General features: G+C 36.9%; 1 protein-coding gene across 3 annotated transcripts; it reads right to left on the reverse strand.

Moving 5' to 3' along the window:
- Positions 1-1,680: 1,680 nt before the first annotated feature.
- Positions 1,681-18,831, reverse strand: LOC106060823 (SH3 domain-binding protein 2-like). Of its 3 annotated transcripts, XM_056038512.1 has the most exons (3): positions 18,739-18,831; positions 18,498-18,622; positions 1,681-5,893 (listed from the first exon to the last, which is right to left on the reverse strand). In XM_056038512.1, the coding sequence occupies exons 2-3, from the start codon at positions 18,515-18,517 to the stop codon at positions 4,405-4,407; spliced, it is 1,509 nt and encodes a 502-aa protein (XP_055894487.1). In that variant the 5' UTR covers positions 18,518-18,622; positions 18,739-18,831; the 3' UTR covers positions 1,681-4,404. The 3 variants fall into 3 exon arrangements, with proteins under 3 accessions (XP_055894487.1, XP_055894486.1, XP_013074283.2); XM_056038511.1 differs by lacking the exon at positions 18,739-18,831 and having other exon boundaries at positions 18,498-18,688; XM_013218829.2 differs by lacking the exons at positions 18,498-18,622; positions 18,739-18,831 and adding an exon at positions 11,461-11,830.
- Positions 18,832-19,974: the final 1,143 nt, after the last annotated feature.

Here is a 19,974-nt window from a genome sequence, read left to right on the forward strand (position 1 = left end):
CTGCGGTTCGGATCATGAAAATGGCTTAGTTGTCCTGGTAAGAATAGGTTAAATTTTTGAATGTAGGCCTAATCATCCACGTCAAGTGAGAGTCGATGATGAGTCAGGAGCAGAAATTGTATCTTGTAGGTTAAAATACTTCCGTACTCTGTAAACCGCTTGCACCAAAAAAAAAAATCTCGCAATATATGATTTCGTTAAATTTATATTTGCAGTACAACATTTATTAATTTGTTATAATCGTTAAGTAGACAGTATCTTATATCTCTGTGATAGTTTCAGACTACGGGACCAACCTACAACTTTTCAAGCCATCCATAATCTAATGTGTAAATTAATAAAAAGTCCCTGTCTTCGAGTTCAAAAATATTAAGAGTGAGCGCAGTATTTCACTTGGCCTTGCAAACCCAACTGTGACCTGAATATTTTGCTAAATCTAATGCAGACTAATCAGATGTCCTCCAGGGGTTTTCCTCTAAGACACTGAGGGTAAAATGGTTCCTGAGTTGATCTTTATAGTGCTTCCAGATGTCCTACACCTTGAAATCTGATGTGTATCGGATACACGCTGGTCTCTGAGACGATGTATCAGATAAAATGACAAAAGGAAGTGAACTGTATGAGCTAAATGTTGTCAACTATATAAGAAACTATTAATCTTAAACTTTAACAATTTGTTCTTTTGTTCTAAACACTCATATTGTTTTTAAAATAATTTTGTAACTATTCTAATTAATTTAGATATATGAAGGGTGATCGGTGGCGTAGTGTTAAAGCACTTGGCTTCTGAACCGAAAGTTCCCGTGTTCGAATCTTGGTGCTAACTGGGACTTTGAATTTCGAGATTTTTAGAACTCTTCTGAGTAACCAAATCTAATGAGTACCTTCCTATGGTTGAGGCAAGTAAAGGTCGTTGTGCTGGCCACATGACATCCTTGTTTACCTAGTAGTGTTTGACTTATATCAACACTGTGTCATTGTAGTACAGTAGTATAGTAGTGTTTGGCTTATATCAACGACACCTCCGCACCCACATGTCACGTGATTGGGAGAAGATACAACACAAGTCTATCTCTTCAAACAACAGCGTGACATAAGAGTTGTAACAATAAACAAAGCTAAAAATGTTCAGTTTTTTTTCCTTTGATTTCTTGTTTAGAGCATCTTTCATTTCTATGCCTGCTCAGTGTGTTCTGGTCTTTATGGGACTAAGAGAAGGTTTCCGTGCTGGCATTCAGCAAACACAACTCAGCTCGAGTCGAGTTTCGACCACCATGTCCCTAATAGGTAATCAAGCTGTATATTCCACAATGTCACACGTCCCCTGTTACATAAATAATTAAAACAATGCCAAAACATGTTGCGGTATTAACGAATAATCAGATAAGCACAATATCATATAACGTAATGCATGAGCCTCACTCAGCTCTGGAAGAAAAACATGCCATATTTAAGATGGCCGGCTTCTCTACCCCCAAAGCGAAAGCCACTTTAACCTGTGTTATATGTGGACGGGAGTGACTCTCCAAAATAGTGCTCCACAGCCACATGAAAAAGTGATCGAGATGAACCGTAGTCGTTCTACGAATGAAGGAGGTCAACTAACTAATACACTACATACATATATAGTAATGCACGTATTTTAAGAGTACGTTTTCTTTATTAATTTACTAATACACATTCTTCATTCAGAAAATTTATTATAATAGACACTATTTGTAAAACAACATAGGTGCATTATTTTTGTGCGCGTACATATTCAAAGTGTTTAAAACCAAAATATTATAAAATTTAATTAAAATATTTGGAAATCATATATGTGATGATAAAGTGAGGGACGTACACTTATCAAATCTCATATAACACATGTGATATTGAAAGAAGGAAACATTTTAAGGTAAATACATAATGTTCTCTTACTGTGTATCCATATCTAACCTACCCCTCTCCACGTGCATATGGTCCAGGTGTGTGAAGTAAAACATTAATGTATTGTTTGTACGTGCATATGTTTCCTGAAATTAACTATTAGTTGTTTTTGTTATATGCTAACCTTTGTCTTGTATTCCTGGATCCTAATGATCCATCATACCTGATCATTTCAGAAGGGACGCAGTGGCGTAGCTAGGGTGGGATGAGAAGGGGGAGATTTTGAAAATACCCCCGGGCCCTTAATTAAGAGGGGTCTCCAAATGAGTGTTTTTTTACTTTAAATATTAAATATTACTCAAAATGCAGGAAATCCCCCAAAGAGGCCAAGCCCCCTCCCGGCCCCCCAAATGATGGCAAATTCCTTACTACGTCCCCTGCAGGGACGTGTTGTATCCTTGCAAAAAAATAAGTGTACAGGATATCAAACATCTGATAGCATACAAATAATCTAACAGTTCAATTTACTTAAACAGAATATACTCGGTTGTGGAACATGAAATCACGAGCACAATATCACACACACACACACGCTACAATACATCAGCATCCCTTTAACTAGAATGTTACATTTGTACAAAGCTTCTATCAACTCACTCTGTCTAGTACACATTCTGAACACGTTATTTCTCCCACATCCATTCTCGGATCAAGTTAACACTTTGCACAGTTATTCACTGGTCAAGAAAAGACAAGAATCAATAAAATAAAAAAAACAAACAGTTTTAGTTAATACAAAAACTTAGAATTAATTGTTTTCTTTGATACCAACAAGTGGAATTAATCTTTCAGTATTCACATATACGGCTAAATATGTGGATTGTGTCCCCCTAAGATATTGTACACGATATTTCTCATCTTGGATTAGGCTGAAGCTTTGAACAATTATTTAATTTTAATGTACCTAAAAAATATGAATCAATAAAAAATTAACCAGTTAGCAAATTAATTATTGGTGGTTATTTCGAAAAAGGGAAATAAATTCTACATTATTGAGATATATAGTTGTAGATTTTGGGTTCTTCTTAGATAAGTTTTTTTTTAAACTTATTATATATTTTGTTTGTTTTTTTTTATAATAATAATTAAGCACTCAATGAGTGTTGATCGCAATTCCCTCTGCGGTTGCTGATTATGATTGTGGTGTCATTGCTGCCCCTCGCCCGGCACCCTCGATACGCCACTGATTTTCTGATATATACAGTATTCAATTTTCACATATCTTTAGTTTCCCTGATTTATAGTGATGCTAATAGTAGACTGAATGAATATTATCTCGGAATATTAATACTTTATCTTTAAGTACTTTTACTAGACAAAGCTTATGTAGGCCAAGTGGATGTTGGAATGTCATCAATGCCAATTACACTTCCCCCTTCTCGAAAGAAAATATTTTGTCGCTTATTCTACTTGAGGCGTCATTAGCAGGTTGAATACACGTATTTATGAACTTTGTCCCAATAATCAGTGTAGATATTTATGGTACATACACAGCCACTCGCTAGTACAAACAAACGTTTGATGCTGTGGACATAGTGATGACGACCCCACCTCCCAATTGACCACATCTTCAATCATATTCCCAATTGACCACATCTTCAATCACATTCGTAATTAACTGCATCTTCAATCATATTTAGCCTGAGCAGAATATTGCTTCTTCTTTATTGTAACTTTTATCAGGGGGAGGGGTATTTTTCTAGAGCTTGGGGACCGGAGAATTTATTCAATAAATGTATACCTAACCTGAGTACCACATTTGCACCACAAAGAAGAAAAAAAAAAGGTATCATAATGTAGTTGCAATCCTGTTAGATTGGAGGTGAACACATCATGGCCTATTCAGAAGTTGAATCTGATGACCAAATATTAAATGTGTTCCTGGAACCTCTCATTTCCGTTTTTGAACTTCAGTATGCTTCTTCATTTTTTAAAATTAGTTTGTGTAGCCCCCCCCCCCCTTCTCCCGAAGATGGTAAGGTTCAGTGCGGTAACATTGTCGTAAGCCCAGCCCTGGCTAGCTCTAATTGTTCAATTACAATCGCTTGCACTACTTTCGTTTGAAAGAAGAACAATACATCTGATGACTATAATGTCAATATAGAGCCAATGTGTCCGGTGTTGATCACATTTATTGTCTTATTTAATTTATCCTTCCTTGATTCACTGATTAATTGTCACATCGTCAATCGTCAACATGAACGTTTTGTGACAATATTAATTTCAATGTAAATATTACATTAATTATTTGTAGATTACAGCTGGGGCTGCGCAGCCACGGGAAATACTGCATTCCTCATTAATCTTCGGACTCGAAGACAAGCGTTATTAAATATTTAAAGATTGTCAGTTTTAAATTGGTTAAAAACTAATTAAACATCATCTTCGATATTTAAAGTCTCTCAGCGTTTGGCAGACATTTATATATCTACCATGCTGTAAAATGAAAAACTGAGCGTTGAGTCTTCACACAGACTAATGGACAGTGTGATAACCTTGTTTGAGATAGCACTCTGTAGTGGGTAAAGTGCTTACAGATGTGTAGTGCTTCAGCAGATCTTCAATGTTATCAAAGAGGCGGTCACTCTTCAAGAAAACTTTCTCTCCCTGCGAGTAAATCTTGAACTCTTTGACGTGTAGGTTTTTGGTGAGATACGCCAGCACCTTCTCATCTGGGTTTTGCCTGGACCTGCGTATCAGGTAGGTGCCGCTGAGCTGTTTGGCCTGGAGCTGACATATGATATGGTCCCTGTCTGAGCTGGTGTCCTCCACCGTGCACAAAGCTTCAAGCGAGAGCCTCTCGTCCCCCTGGGGTAGGACATAAAGGTCGTCCTCTTGTTGGGCTTCTTCAGTGGACGATCCCGAGCACCTAATTCCAGAATCCTCGCTGGAATTTGTCGATTTGATCGGATGCTTCCTGGGTATTGGAGGAAATATGTCAGTAGGAGGTGTCTGATAAAATTTCGAATCTTGAGACATACTCGGTCTTAGTTTTTGGCAATGAAACGGTGGAGGCGGGGGATGCTCAGGAGGTACATCGTACAGCCATGGAGCTTTCATTGGATCTCCATCACTGGTATCAAGATGTTCTTTCATCTTGGTCAAGTTCATATAATCTGGGTCTTGGGCTGTTTCAGTTTTTTTCACGGGTTCAACGACTTCGCTGTATCGCGGAGGCACTGAAGGAATCCTCATTATCTTTGTACTTCCTCCGCGTTTTTTCCCAGATTCATCTTCTTCCTTTACTGAGTCTAGGGTCCGCAAAGCATCGACAGACTCTTGCCTTTTCGTTGATTTAGCCAACATTCTTAATTTGCCTATTTCTTCTGCCTTCAAAGCCTCTGGGGATGAGTACGATCTAGTGGACTTTCTAAAAACCGGAAATTTTTCTTCCATGTCAGAATCCGAAGAACTCTCTTCTTCAGACGTGGAACTTATCATGTCCTGCTCTCTAGATCTGGAATCGTAAATAGACTCTTCTATTTTGAGATATTCATCCTCGTCAGAGAATGAATGTGGTCTGTGTGGCACGATGTCCAGATTGTTGGCGATGTAAAGCTGCGCCCTGATGGCGATCATCCATTCTCTCCGCTCTGCGTCGCTAACGCAAGCAAACTTCTCCGGCTTCAGAGACGCTTCGTTCTGCTCCGGAAGAAGGGCAAAACACCAATCGTGCTTTTTGGACGTGACTCGCTTCACGCGATTGTACCCGCGGAGGGATACGGACTGTGACTGTGACTTGGATTTCTCGTCATGATAGACGTAGAGGGAATCTCTCAGTAGGACTATGAAGCGGTGCGGCCATTTTCCGAAGGTGATGGTCGGATTCTTTCTACGGATTATCCCGTGTTTGATCTGGGCGTTGGGCAGCGAGATGATGTCTTGGGCAGAGATGCCAGCGTCAGATACTTTTAATGTCACAAATGATGTCATGCTGATGATGTCAAATTTGATCTCTTTCAATCTGCAATACAAAACAAAAGTAGGAGACATAACGCTGTTGCAGTCAAACAATACATTCATTTAGTTCAAAACTGTTTGTTTGTTTGTTTGTTGCACGTATTGCGGACGTTCTTTCGCAATGGAAGATTATTAAATCTTAGGCCAAACCTCCGACGGGAAGAAGGTGGGTGGCGGCGGGTAGGGTTCTAAGTTCTAAACTAGGACCATCGAAAAGATAGTTCAGAGTGTGTAACTTAGGATTAGGCAGGTATAGCCAATCATTAAATATAATTATAAATATTGTGAATTCATTTGAGCTTTGAAATGAAAAGGCATTTAATACCAATTTGTGTGAATTAAAGGATTTATTTGTATAAGAAATGTACATTTTAAAATTGGTATAAGAAATGTACATTTTAAACATTTGATTCGGGTCCGAAGCTTAGGTAAAGGCTGAAGTATTTCCCCTTTTCATCGAACTCTAGACCTGTAAGCCTGTTTGAACAAACCGTTCTGTATAGAAGAGGTCCAAGTCAAAGTCTATGTAAGACATTGCTATTTTCGACGTATCTGGCACTCCGGACGCATGGACTAGAAGGCATGGTCGAAGGCCGAGCACACCGGGAACCCCCACCATTTTCTTATGTTGTACCAAGCTAACCATGCAGGATTCTCTATTAGTATAACGGCCCCTTGAGGCACATGGATTATCGACAGGGACGTGGAAGCTCTCTTTCAATTCCGCACCGTGCAATGGGAAAGCTCTCGCATTCCCTTGGACACTCCCACAGGAGTTTTGCTTTGCTATTCATTTAGCCTAATCACTTCCTCTAACAATCGTTTCCACCCAAGTGCCACGTTGAGGCAGAATAGCGTACTCGGGTCTGGCTATGACCTACACATTGTGTCAGTACATTTAATTTGTCGCTAAATAAGTTTCGGGTATTCAGCTTTGAAGATTATTACATCCTAGACCAAAAGTACCTTAGGACGGAATGTAGTGGAGGGCCGGGTTCAAACCAGGGACCACTGAGACAACAATCCTGAGTACAAACCACAGAACCAGAAATGCAGCTATTTACTGTGGATGCGCGTAGCATTTTGTTATGAGGGCATATTTTCTACGGTCTTGTGAGTGTGCTGTCGTTATGCGCTTGCAGATGTGATGTTTCTCTTACCGTATAGATTACAGACGTTACTTCAGAAAAAAAAAAAGATGATTACAAACTCTGCTAAGTCGTTGGTTTTTCTGGATTATTTAGGCGACTCATTCCATTCTCTATTGGTCATTGGCCATAGGGAAAAAAAACACTTTTAAGATTTTGTCCTAGCATAAGGAATAAGAAATGTGCCTCTATCTTTGTGTCTTTCTAAGCATTTAATTAGATTTTACTTTTCTATTTGTAAGTTATGGTTCAGTGTTTCATATATTATAGCTACTGAAGTGTCTCTAAATTGAGTGAATTTTGTTTACTAATGGTGTTACTCTAATGTAGCGTGAACATTCGTTTATTATAAAGCTCATGGCTCTATTTTGTGTTTTTTTTTCCTATATTCATTATGCTTTCTTGAGTTGAGGGGTCCCAAACAGAGGAGGCATATTCCAATATTGGCCTAACATTTTAGTTACATGTTCTTGTTTGATTTGTAACATTTTTAATAGATACTGATGTTTTGATTTTATATAATTTCATCAATATGGAATTCCTGTGATCTTGCTTCATTTATTGTAACACCTAGATATTTTGAGTTTTTAGTCTGTGTAACAGGTTTACCATTAATAAAATCAGTAGTTTTTTACAATTTGTATATCCTCTGACTCTTGTCAGGTAAAAAAGTTTGTACACGTTATTTCTCCCAAACCCATTCTCAAATCAAACTTCAACTTTGCACAATTATTCATTGGCATAGACAAACTTGAATCAATATAAAACAGCTATGCAATTAGTGAATTAATTACTGGTAATTACTTATTTTGTTTTATAACTCCAAGGGAAATAAATCCTTCAGTATTCACTGATATGGATAAATATGTAAGGTTTTGTCCCCTTGGATAATTAAACACGTTGAAACTTTAAACAATTATTTATTGTACCTAGCAAACCATGAATCACTACAAAAATTTACCAATTAGTCAATTAATTGTTGGTTATTAATTACTTTGTTTGATATCGAATAAGGGAAATAAATTCTAAATTATCGAGAGATGTAGTTGTTAGTGTAGTTGTTAGTGTGGATTTCTTTCCCTTAGATAAGCTTTATTTTTTTTTTTAAAGATTTTTTAATATTTTGCTTGTTATTTGTTTTAGTTTTTTTGTTACGAAATGGGCGGAAAGACATGCTAAGTAATAAAAGTCTGTAAATAATTTTTTTTTTCTTTCACACTTTTGCATGTGTGTGTGTGAACATTTTTGTATGGCTCTAGAATGTATTGGATTAAGATTGTGAATACGTGCTTTTGTGTGTGTGTATGCTTTTGTGTGAACATGCTACTATGCTCGTGTGTGTGTGTGTGGCTGTATGTGTTCGCTAACATGTGTTTTTGGTACGACTCTTACACAAACCCAAACAAACCAAACCCAAGTGTCACCCTACGTGACCTTTAGAACGGGGAGTAACCAGTTCTCTCGTTAGACAAAACATGCAGCACAGGACAAAGGTTGCTTCCCTTTGCTTGGCGGATACAGGCAGGTAAAAATCTAGCAGCAGACGACGGGCAAGAGTCAAGGTGACGTGATAGGTTGAGAGCCAGTCAAGATAATCACTGAACCGTATCCCCCGTTTCCTTAAGATCCAAACTTCTACCCCAGAAATTCCCGAAGCTAAAATAAATTGTTGACATGAGTGGTTTGTGCTGCCATCTTGTAATACCACAAAGACTGCCAACGATCGCCTTTTGATACCCGAACAGTTTAGGAAAAACATTTTCGTAGATGTATTGAATATAGGGGTAACAAAGAGGGAGGGGGGAGGAGGGCGGCAGAACAGGAAGTGATCTTGAGTAAATAGAAGTACTGTTCAGAGATGACAGGGAGAACGACTTCACCTTACAGTTTTAAAGTTGAAAAGAAAAAGTAAGACTTTAGATTACACATTAGTTGATTTAAAAAAAAAAAAAAACAAATACAGATTTTTGATGTCTTCTTTGTGGCTTGGCTAAGGGTCATTAATCAAACAGCAATCCGTGTTTAGCTTATGGGCATAGAAATATATTTATATATAGAGAGAGAGAGAGAGTGAGAGAGAGAGAGTGGGAGAGAGACTGAGTTTAGCATTTTACGTCATCACGCCAATCCAATCTCGACCTGCATATTTTCGTAACAGAGATGCCCCCCGTAAGAGTCAAACCAGCGCCATTTTGCCCTGACTTGCATAGAGGAAAACATCTGGCAGTAGCTGACCTCGGAAAGAGACCCCAAGAAAAACCGTTGTCGAAGATGGGCGCAGAAGCCGAAAAGAAAACTTAAATAGAGCCCGTAGGACAAAGGTTTAGTCCATCCTACATTTAATGGGATTAAAATGTGATCTGGTGCAAGAAATACGTGGGGAAATGAATATGAATTCGAAATATTTGCATTTCATTAACTGCTTTTCTATTTTAAAAACACCATCATTGTATTCATACTTATTACTTTCAAGTTAACGATACACAATATTTTGACAGGATAATTTTTTTTTCGTTGGTTTTGTTCAATGGCTTTAGTTTAAAATACATTTTTAATTATCTACTTTCTAAGTAAAATCAGTTAAAAACGGAATCTGTTTTGTAAATATTTAATATTAGAACTACTTAATATTTAATTATATATAACGTTATTTAAATTTCTTTTTAGTGTTTTATTTTTTAAAATTGTGAAAGTATTGCGTATTTGATTATTATTACTATTTTTCTGTTTTGCATTATTGATCATCAGTATTTTTAATGCAGGGTTTCCCAAACTTTGGATTTCCCGGGAAGGGGGGGGGAGCGAGTACCTCGAATTTGGGGGAGGAGCGCTACTTCTTGACAAAAAGGGGTGTTGTTGGGTGTGTGTGTTTCCTAGGCGGCGTTAAGAAGAGGTTAAGCGATTGATTGGTGGTTATGCATTGAAGATGATGAAATTAGCGAAATGCAAATGTAAAACTGCAGACTATCTTGAGACTTGAAAGAGTAAAGCCGTTGTTTTGAGGTGAACTAGATTTCGTTCAAATATCAGTTTATTTCATTAATATTAGATCTCTATCTCAAGTTAAATCTGTGAATATTGCAATAATAGATATAGTTAAACACATGTACCGGAAGCTCAAAATTGGAACCAGTGAAATCTGCCCATGTGGAGTATCACCAGAAAATGCCGACCACGTCCTCCAAAACTGCTCTCTGTACCAAGAGGCCCGTATAAGACATTGGTCCCAAAACACCCCAATAGAAAGAAAACTATATGGAGAGCTGCATGATTTGGAACCACTGCGCAGTTCATCTCATGTATTGGTCTAGTCATATGAACACTCCAACATAACAATGAGAACGATGAAGAAGAAGAAGAAGAAGATATATTTAGTTTATGTTGACATAAGAAGTTTGTTTAAGTTATTTAAAGTTTATTTAGCAAAAATATAAAACGCCTTCATTGGTTCAGTTGTACTATCTATTTATAGTGACAAGCCAACGACCAACTAAAAACTTATCTGATTATAAGTACAATTACATGTTTAAAAAATAAAATATCTGAAGTAAGAGACGTCGTATTATCTTCCAATAAGACCTTGTTAAATGTAGACAGCTTTTTGCGAGGTGCGTATGCAACACTATGGGTGAAAACGTTTTGAAGAAAACATTTTAAAACATCTCCGCTAGTGTGATTCTTCTGATTTTTTTTTTGTCTCAGAATAGTCGAATTTCTTCCGTCTATTGCACTTAATTATAGTGACGAATTTTGTGTGAAAAAAAAACAACGTCTGCGACAGAGACGTCTTACTTAACACGAAGAACATTTTTTTAAAAGCTCACGCCCATTACAGACGTCCGTGCGCAATATGTAGTCCTAACTAGAATGTCTCTCGCATAATACTATATTAAGACTTAATATGACCCTCGACTTTTTTTTTATTAGAATGAATAGTGCGTTCTGAAAGAAAACACATCAATATTAGCCTTTTTAAAAATTCTATCTTTTTACTAGGAGAAAAAGGCCGGAAGACGGTTGACAGTCTGTTAGTATATTAACAATTAGTTGACTGGGTATGATGTTATTAATTGACTGACTTTAAATAGAAAGACAAATATTTGGACATTCCGTGTTGTTGTTGTTTTTAATCTTAAAATTATTAGGTTTTCTAACTGACCTTTTTAACTCTATCTCTCCGTAATTATTTACCACATTCTGGTGGAATCAACGCTGGTATCGTCAGTTAGGAGAGAAAGAGTTAAACTTTTTTGACTTACAAGAGGTGGAAATCAGAAACTTTTCGACACGCGTGAGTGAATCTCGTAACCTCATCATTGACTTCAATACCCTTAAAAAAAAAAAAACGAAATGAGAAATGACGTTGTTATTTTTAGATTCAGGGCCTCCCTCGGGACCCTGACAATGACACCTATGTCCCTACCTGTATCAAATGGCACTGTTCAGGTCGACATCGTAAACGTCAGTCAAGTGTAACACTAAAAACTGTTCTGCCTGAATCATTTTGCTTTTCGACTCGTTTAAGAACTCTCCATTGCTACCATTTAGAAAACTGAAATCTTCGCCCTGGGATGTTACACACTTTCTAGAAGGTAGCTCGCAGGAAATGGTACCGAGAACCAACACTCACCTAACGTGTTCACTAAATGTATTGACTGCATTATACGTCTATTAATATCTAGCTCCTATAATACTTCCTGGTTGTCTTTGGTTAATCCACAATCGACCAAAATAGGATTTGAGCATAGCTATTATTTTAATCTTTCTTTCTCTCTCTCTCTCTCTCTCACACACACACACACACCTCCGGTATTTTTTTCTTCCCGTCCCACCCCCACCCCGTTCTCTCACTCCCTCTACTTCGTTCATTCTTTGTATCTTTCTTTCTCTCCTTTATGTTCTCTCTCCCTCTCTCTCTTTCTCTCTCTCTCTCTCTCTCTCTCTCACGCAGTGCACTGTTTGTTCAGTCCTATTAAAGTTAGATAAGTTTTTCTATGATTAAAAATTTCATTGTAAGGTGTTTGTATGTGTGAGACAGAGTGTATATATATATGTGTGTGTGTGTGTTTATTTTGCATAAATGTGTAGAGAGGCGGAGTCTTAAAAACCTTATCAAAATTGTTCTCACATTTTAAGAGATAAATAAATGAGTACTTGAGATACTAAATTAAAATATTAACAACGTTACAAAGACAGTTTGTGTGGAGACACCAACTGAAAATCGGCCCCCGAAGTGGTCCACCCAGGCAGGTAAAAAGGCAGGTTTCAATATTTTCAGAAAGAACATCAGAATGAAATTCTATAATAGACAAATGGCAGAGAGGAATGGAGAAAGAAGATTGACGGATCTTGTGTGGTGCCCCAGCGGTCCACAGACCAAAGGATAGGTGAAAGTGAATGTGAAGTTAGATGTGAACCTGGCCTCATTAGAGCTGGGTGGACTCAGAGGCGCCCAAGGATTCCGAAGTTGAAAATGCCAGTCTTCATCAGGATTCGAGCCCGGGAACCCCGTTTCGGAAGCCAAGCGCTTTACCTCTCAGCTACCGCGCCTCTCCTGGCCTAATAGCCCTAACTGAAGTCTTATAACTGACGTAATTATTTTCGTGAGGAGTAAACACTGTCGTATCCTCAAAAAAAAATGCAGTTTACAAGATTACTATTTGTTTTAAATTAGGTCTAACTTATACTGCATACTAATAAGCTTTTTCTCTTTAAAAAACTGTTTGCATAAGCGATTTAAAAAATTAGATTTTTTGCTTTAGGAAAAAAATAAGTGGCCGTTGCATCAGAACTTTGAATGGTCTAAAATATTGTGATGTTGGATTTTCACTATCTTTTCTGGTTTACGAGATCTAAACGGAACGGACGGACAGACGGACGGACGGACAGACGGACAGACATTGCACTCAAAACTAATAGCGTCTTTTCCCCTTTCGGGGGCCGCTGAAAATGAGTTTATCAATTAATGGTAATTAATTATTCTGATTGAAATCCAACAAGTGAATTAATCAATCAGTATTCACTTATATGGCTAAATATGGAGAATTTCGTCCCTTTAGATAATTGAACGCGTTATTTCTCCCACACCCATTCTCGATCAAGTTGAAACTTTAAACACGTATTTTTTGTACCTAACAAAACATGAATCAATTAAAATTAAAAAATTAATCAAATGTTCAATTATTTATTGGTAAATTAATTATTTGTTTCATATCGAATAAGGGAAAAAACTTCTACCCTTATTGATAGGTATAGTTGTAAGTGCGGAGTTCTTTTCCTTAGATAAAGTTTTTTTTTAAAGGATTTAAAAAAAAATATTTTTGCTTGTTTAATGTTGATGTCAGCCTGGAGTTTTGTTATTCATCCGTGTAACAGCAACAGGATAAAAATATGAGCTTAACAGAAATCTCTAGATCTAGTTGACGCATAAGTCCCTCATCACACGCCTCAGTGAACCTATTCTTGTTCTCGTTGTTCTATTCTGAGAGAACTAAAAGTAGATACATAGGACTATATGGGCATGACAACTCCAATAAATAATACCTGTGAACAGAAAGTGTGCCAATAACAAGAATTGCAGGTCAACGGAAACTTTGTGCTTTTGTTTTCTCTCAGTGAACGGAACAAATAGAATTCATAAGCGAGAACGAAAGAAATAATGGAACGAAGTAATAGAAAGTCAGAAGCGAAAACAGCGTAAAATAAATTTAAAAATGTAAAATGTTCTCCCCAATTTTTACACGCACAAAAACACAATAAAAAGAAACGGATGTATTTTTACTTACATGCCACAGGCGATTGCTCTTTTTTTTTTTTTTACTTATTCCGGGAGAACTACATTTAATCTATGCGACGTATTGAGCTACAAGCACACTGGCCAGGTGACTTTTCTTAGATACATTAAAGTTTATTTTTTTTTACAAAGCTTAATCAACTCACACTGTCCGTCTGTCGGATAAAAGTTTGTACATGTTATTTCAGCCACTCTCTAATCTCGGATCAAGTTGAAATTTTGCACATTTATTTCTTTTACCTGACAAACCAAAACAAAAAATTAGTTAATTAACTATTGGTTGGTTAACTAGAGATTGTTTTGTTTGGTATCGAACAAGGGAAAGAAATTGTACTTGAAAGATGTGGTACAAGTTAAGTTAGTCCCCTTTATACTTTGCTTAGAGAATTGGGTCGTCGGTTAAAAGTTTGAAACTAACAATAGATAACTAGAAAACCTCATATTCTCATAAGCCATTCGCTGGCACATTATTTGATTCCATCTTCTTATGGAGGCTTGGTCCCTCTAATGGAAATTATCCTCTTAACTTATAAAATTCAGACGTTACTTCAAAAAAGAAGTTGATTACTTCTTATGCTTGTTCCTAGGTCAGTCTAGTCATACATGTTTATCAATGAATTAAACTCTGTCAAGTCATAGGTTTTCCTGGCTGAATCAGGCCACCCATTCTAATAATCCTCTATTAGCACTAGGGAAGAAGGAGCATATGTACAAATATGGAACGAGGAATGGGCCTTTATCTTTGTGTCTTTCAGGGTATTTTATTAGATTTTGTTTTTGTATTTGAAGATTAAGGTTCAGTGTTTTATATATAATTGCTACTTTACTTTTAAGTCTTCTAACTTTGAAGGCTTTCTAAATTTAGTGATTTGACTCTAGCCAAATGTGTATATTTGTTTTATTATGAATGTCACTGAACTAGTGTGTCTGTTCCAGTTTCTTAATGTTTTATTGGGTTGAGGGGTCCGAACAGAGGATACATATTGTATTATTGATTACATATTGTATTATTGATTGGTCTAACCAAGGTTATACCATTTTAGTTTTATATTCTTCATTGCTTTGTAATTTCTTTTAATAAACCCTAATGCTTTGTTTGATTTTTTAGTAATTTTTATCAATTTGGGGATTTTATTATATATTGCGATCGACTATGACACCGAGATATTTTTGAGTTTTTATTGTGTTACTCACTGTTACGGATTCATGGTTTACCATGAACAATATTTATTTGTTTTAGTTGTTTTTTTGTTTGTTTGCTGGTTGTTTTTGTTCTTTTTTGTTGTTGTTGTTTTTTGTTACTCTTAACAACACAGTATAACGAATTTTACAAAGAGAATTAGATGAATTACAGAAATGGGAATCAAAATGAAGAATGTCTTTCCACCCAGAACATTTTTTTATCTTGTGTTGTTTTTATTGTTCTATATATTAAGCCGGTGATGCCCAACACAATTCAATCTGCGGGCCATTTTAATTTCCAACACCAGTGTCGCGGGCCACATGATGGAAAAGATACAAAAACTTAATGAAATTGACCTGAAACTATTTTATTTCAAACCCGAGGAGCTAGTACTTACATTGAATTATTGGGATATTTGAATTTTCTCTTTACACTTTAAAAATAGGCGTAAGTTCTGTTTATATTTTTTAAAACAGCCTCAGACTTTCTTTATAAAAACAAACATGTTGGCTAGCAATGGTATCATATTTTACAAAAAATTAAAGACACGTTCACGTTGCCTTGTTAATTGTATAGTCCTATCTCATGAACGCACAAATGTTAAACGCCTTGGTAGTAATCCATTAGAAAAAATGCAAGGACTCTAACGTAGGTAAAGATACATTTTTTTTTTGGGGGGGGGAGGGGGTCTATATCTTGTGCCGACGTTTCGGTGGACCGGATGGAAGCACATCGCGGGCCGGATCTGGCCCGCGGGCCGTATTTTGGGCATCACTGTATTAAGCAATCGTCTCCAAAAAATCTAATAAATAAATAATAATTACAAATTATTTAATTACTTGACTGCTCTAAACTAATTGATACAATTACACTTAATATAAGCAAAAAAAAGTAGTTTTTTTTTAATATTCTTCTTGTTTGTTATAAATGTTTAGAGTATTCCTTCACAGTTGAAAGATAATCACATCTTGCATGAAGGCAGGCGGGGAGGTTCGAATCCGGCACCAACCGTTCAGAGCACATATCAAATGACCAAGCAGGATGTCACACAATGTTGTGCACGAGTTATTTTCTACACGCGGATAAGGAACTAAGTGTTTGTAGTAGCTCGTTCATGTAATATGGTCAGTTTCAACACTGGCCTTGTAGCTCGTTCATGTAATATGGTCAGTTTCAACACTGGCCTTGTAGCTCGTTCATGTAACATGGTCAATTTCAACACTGGCCTTGTAGAGCTCGTTCATGTAACATGGTCAATTTCAACATTGGCCTTGTAGTTCGTTCATGTAACATGGTTAGTTTCAACACTGGCCTTGAAGCTCGTTCATGTAACATGGTCAGTTTCAACACTGGCCTTGTAGCTCGTTCATGTAACATGGTCAATTTCAACACTGGCCTTGTAGAGCTCGTTCATGTAACATGGTCAGTTTCAACACTGGCCTTGAAGCTCGTGTACATCTTCTTAAGTGTGACATTTAATGAACAGTGCCCACTCTGCGTTTACCGAACTTGAAGAAATGGAACCCTGCTCTCTAGAATCAAAAGGGGCATAAACCGCTTGGCTACTAATTAAGAGGGTTTGAGGCAGCATGATACCCCCTCCCTTGGCTCCCCCACAAGTCCATAAAAGAGATTCTACCAGGCCGCACCGAGCATGCTTATAGCATAAAAGTTGCACTGTAGGAATTTGTTTTTTTATTTCCAGGATTTCAACCAACTCGATCAGCTGTTTTAATGATACACGGATGGTTTGTTATTATAATATGTATAATTAAGAATTAATCCCCATCAGCCAGTAGAGGAAACATGCGCATAAATTAATTAAAAATAAGCCCCCATTTTGAGCTTTGTATTTATCTTGCTCTTTCAGGACTTAAGTCACCTTCTCCTGAGTCCCACTGCGTCATCATTTACGTCACTCTCACTTTTATCCCTGTACGTCATAATGTACGTCTTTATTTATTTACTTTTACTTTATTTACTTTATTTATCAGAACTCCTCGCATCAAATTGTCAGCATTCACAGCATTTCCTTGATTTGCATCTTAAAGGAGCTGGACGTAGTCGCTAGAACATCCTTCCACTATTTCCGGTCAGCAGCTGTCTCTAGCTAGTAAGAAAAAGTCCGGCTCAATCTTTTACGTTGTCCAGCCCACTTTAATTTGGACGAGTCTTCCCCCCCCCCCCCACATGACTTGTAAAAGTACAAACTCGTTTGTTTTCCTAACATCTTCTTCTTCTTCTTCGTCCTCGTTTTTATGTAGGAGCGTTCAGATGACTAGACCAATATAAGAGATGAACTGTAAGAGTGTTCAGATGACTAGACCATTACATAAGATGAACTGTAAGAACGTTCAGATGACTAGACCAATATAAGAGATGAACTGTAAGAGTGTTCAGATGACTAGACCAATATAAGAGATGAACTGTAAGAGTGTTCAGATGACTAGACCAATATAAGAGATGAACTGTAAGAGTGTTCAGATGACTAGACCATTACATAAGATGAACTGTAAGAACGTTCAGATGACTAGACCAATATAAGAGATGAAATGTAAGAGTGTTCAGATGACTAGACCATTACATAAGATGAACTGTAAGAGCGTTCAGATGACTAGACCAATATAAGAGATGAACTGTAAGAGCGTTCAGATGACTAGACCATTACATAAGATGAACTGTAAGAACGTTCAGATGACTAGACCAATATAAGAGATGAAATGTAAGAGTGTTCAGATGACTAGACCATTACATAAGATGAACTGTAAGAGCGTTCAGATGACTAGACCAATATAAGAGATGAACTGTAAGAGTGTTCAGATGACTAGACCAATATAAGAGATGAACTGTAAGAGTGTTCAGATGACTAGACCAATATAAGAGATGAACTGTAAGAGTGTTCAGATGACTAGACCATTACATAAGATGAACTGTAAGAACGTTCAGATGACTAGACCAATATAAGAGATGAAATGTAAGAGTGTTCAGATGACTAGACCATTACATAAGATGAACTGTAAGAGCGTTCAGATGACTAGACCAATATAAGAGATGAACTGTAAGAGTGTTCAGATGACTAGACCAATATATGAGATGAACTGTAAGAGCGTTCAGAAGACTAGACCAATACATGAGATGAACTGCGCAGTGGTTTCTAAATCAGGGAGCTCTCAATATAGTTTTCTTTCTATTGGGGTGTTTTTGGGGCCAGTGTCTTGTACGTGCCTCTTGGTAAAGAGAGCAGTTTTGGAGGACATGGTCGGCATTTTCTGATGACACTCCACATAGGCAGATTTCACTGGTTCCAATTTTAGCTTTCGGTACATATGTTGTCGCATTCTGTTGTGTCCGGTCCTGAGTCGAAAGATTAGAAGTTGATCTTATCGGGATAGCTTATAATATCTGAAACCCAACTGTTTTCTACAGGGTTTATGGAAGTGTAAAAATTTTTAAAAATATTTTTATGTAAAGAAAAACAACTTACTTTTTGTGTATTGCAGCCATGGTTTTATAAACACAATAGAAATACACGTGAGAAGTATGAAAAATGTGCAGCTGTTGTTAAGCAAAACCTCACAACATCATAACATCTGAGCTCGGGGGGTATACCTAGCTGTTGTTAAATAACACCTCGCAACATCATAACATCTGATCTCGGGGGGTATACCTAGCTGTTGTTAAATAACACCTCGCAACATCATAACATCTGATCTCGGGGAATATACCTAGTTGTTGTTATACTCGTAGAAGCATTGAAGCGTATCCTTCGCTGCTCTTACATTTGTCTTATTACTTCCCCGTCACGTTCCCATTAAACCTGCACCTCGTTATACTCCTCCCCCCCCCCACCTAAAGCCTTCACCTGCTGTGAAATACATTGAAATGCATATACAAGTCTATGTCTATGTAACTGAAGATGTAGTTGCGTGATTCTATGTGTGTGATTGACTGTTTGTGTGCTACATGCATGTGTATGTGTGTTACTGCTGAGGGGAATGCATTTAGGAAGTTTTGGTGCCTCGGTTGTGCAGCCTGTTTGGAACCTGGAAATGGCAAGGTCGTTTAGAATGATCCTTAAGAATACAAGACCGTTGGGGCACCACCAGTGATGATGATCAACTTTTTTTCTTCTCCTCTAGATAACGGGAAAAGGGAGGGGTAGGGTTTCCGACCTCTGGATATGAGAAAAATTCCTTCATTAATTAAAAAATAAAGAAAACAACTTATTTTATAGACCTTTTTATACTTTTTTCACACTGATGATCTTTTTATCACTTTCCCATTGCGTTTTTGCGCCCCCCCCCCCCGCATCCCTCCTCCAAATACAAATAAGTCTTTTGTGATTTCCATTAGCTGGCTCATAGCCTAAGTTTTTTTTTTTATATTACAATAACGCATTGAGGAAAATTTTTAACTATGAAAAAGAACATTTTTAAATTATATATAGGCTTTTTTTTTTAATTTAGTTGGCAACAGTGTTCAATTTAGAGTCCTTGACCTTGTTGAGTTTACCGTGAAACTCTCCACTGTAAATATCAGTAAATTAATTATTTATTTTTTGCGTATCCGGTGACGATAAAGAATATAGGAAGTATTGACAATGTAAATATTTTGTTTTTAATTTACAATAACTTTTATGCTTTTTTTCGGTACTGCAAAATCAAATTTCTAAGCTCTCAGCTTAGTTGTCAAACAAACTAATTTAAATTTTAGTTGGCAACACTGATATTTCAAAATGGCGTCGTTATCATTCTTTAGTTTCTTTATTTCAACATGAACGTCGATCTTTGGGTTACCAGACGTCTGGCTAAAGTAAAGGTCATGACCTCCATTATAAAGAAGTCTTTTTCGTCGGATAGGTCCTAAAGTGTGAAAATGTCCTGTTTGTACTCTGTTGTTTTCTTGCATATTATCCAATAACTGAATTTAATTCTTCTTAACGAGTAGAATACAATTTTTTA

Source organism: Biomphalaria glabrata, chromosome 8 (genome assembly GCF_947242115.1).
Source record: "Biomphalaria glabrata chromosome 8, xgBioGlab47.1, whole genome shotgun sequence".
Classification (NCBI taxonomy): Eukaryota; Metazoa; Mollusca; class Gastropoda; family Planorbidae; genus Biomphalaria; species Biomphalaria glabrata.

Excerpts from the sequence above, each read along its gene's own strand:
- LOC106060823 (XM_056038512.1), bottom strand. The coding sequence starts at position 18,517 with ATGGCTGCAATACACAAAAA. Across the intron at positions 5,894-18,497 it reads ATGGCTGCAATACACAAAAA|ATTGAAAGAGATCAAATTTG; the intron begins GTAAGTTGTTTT and ends TTTGTATTGCAG.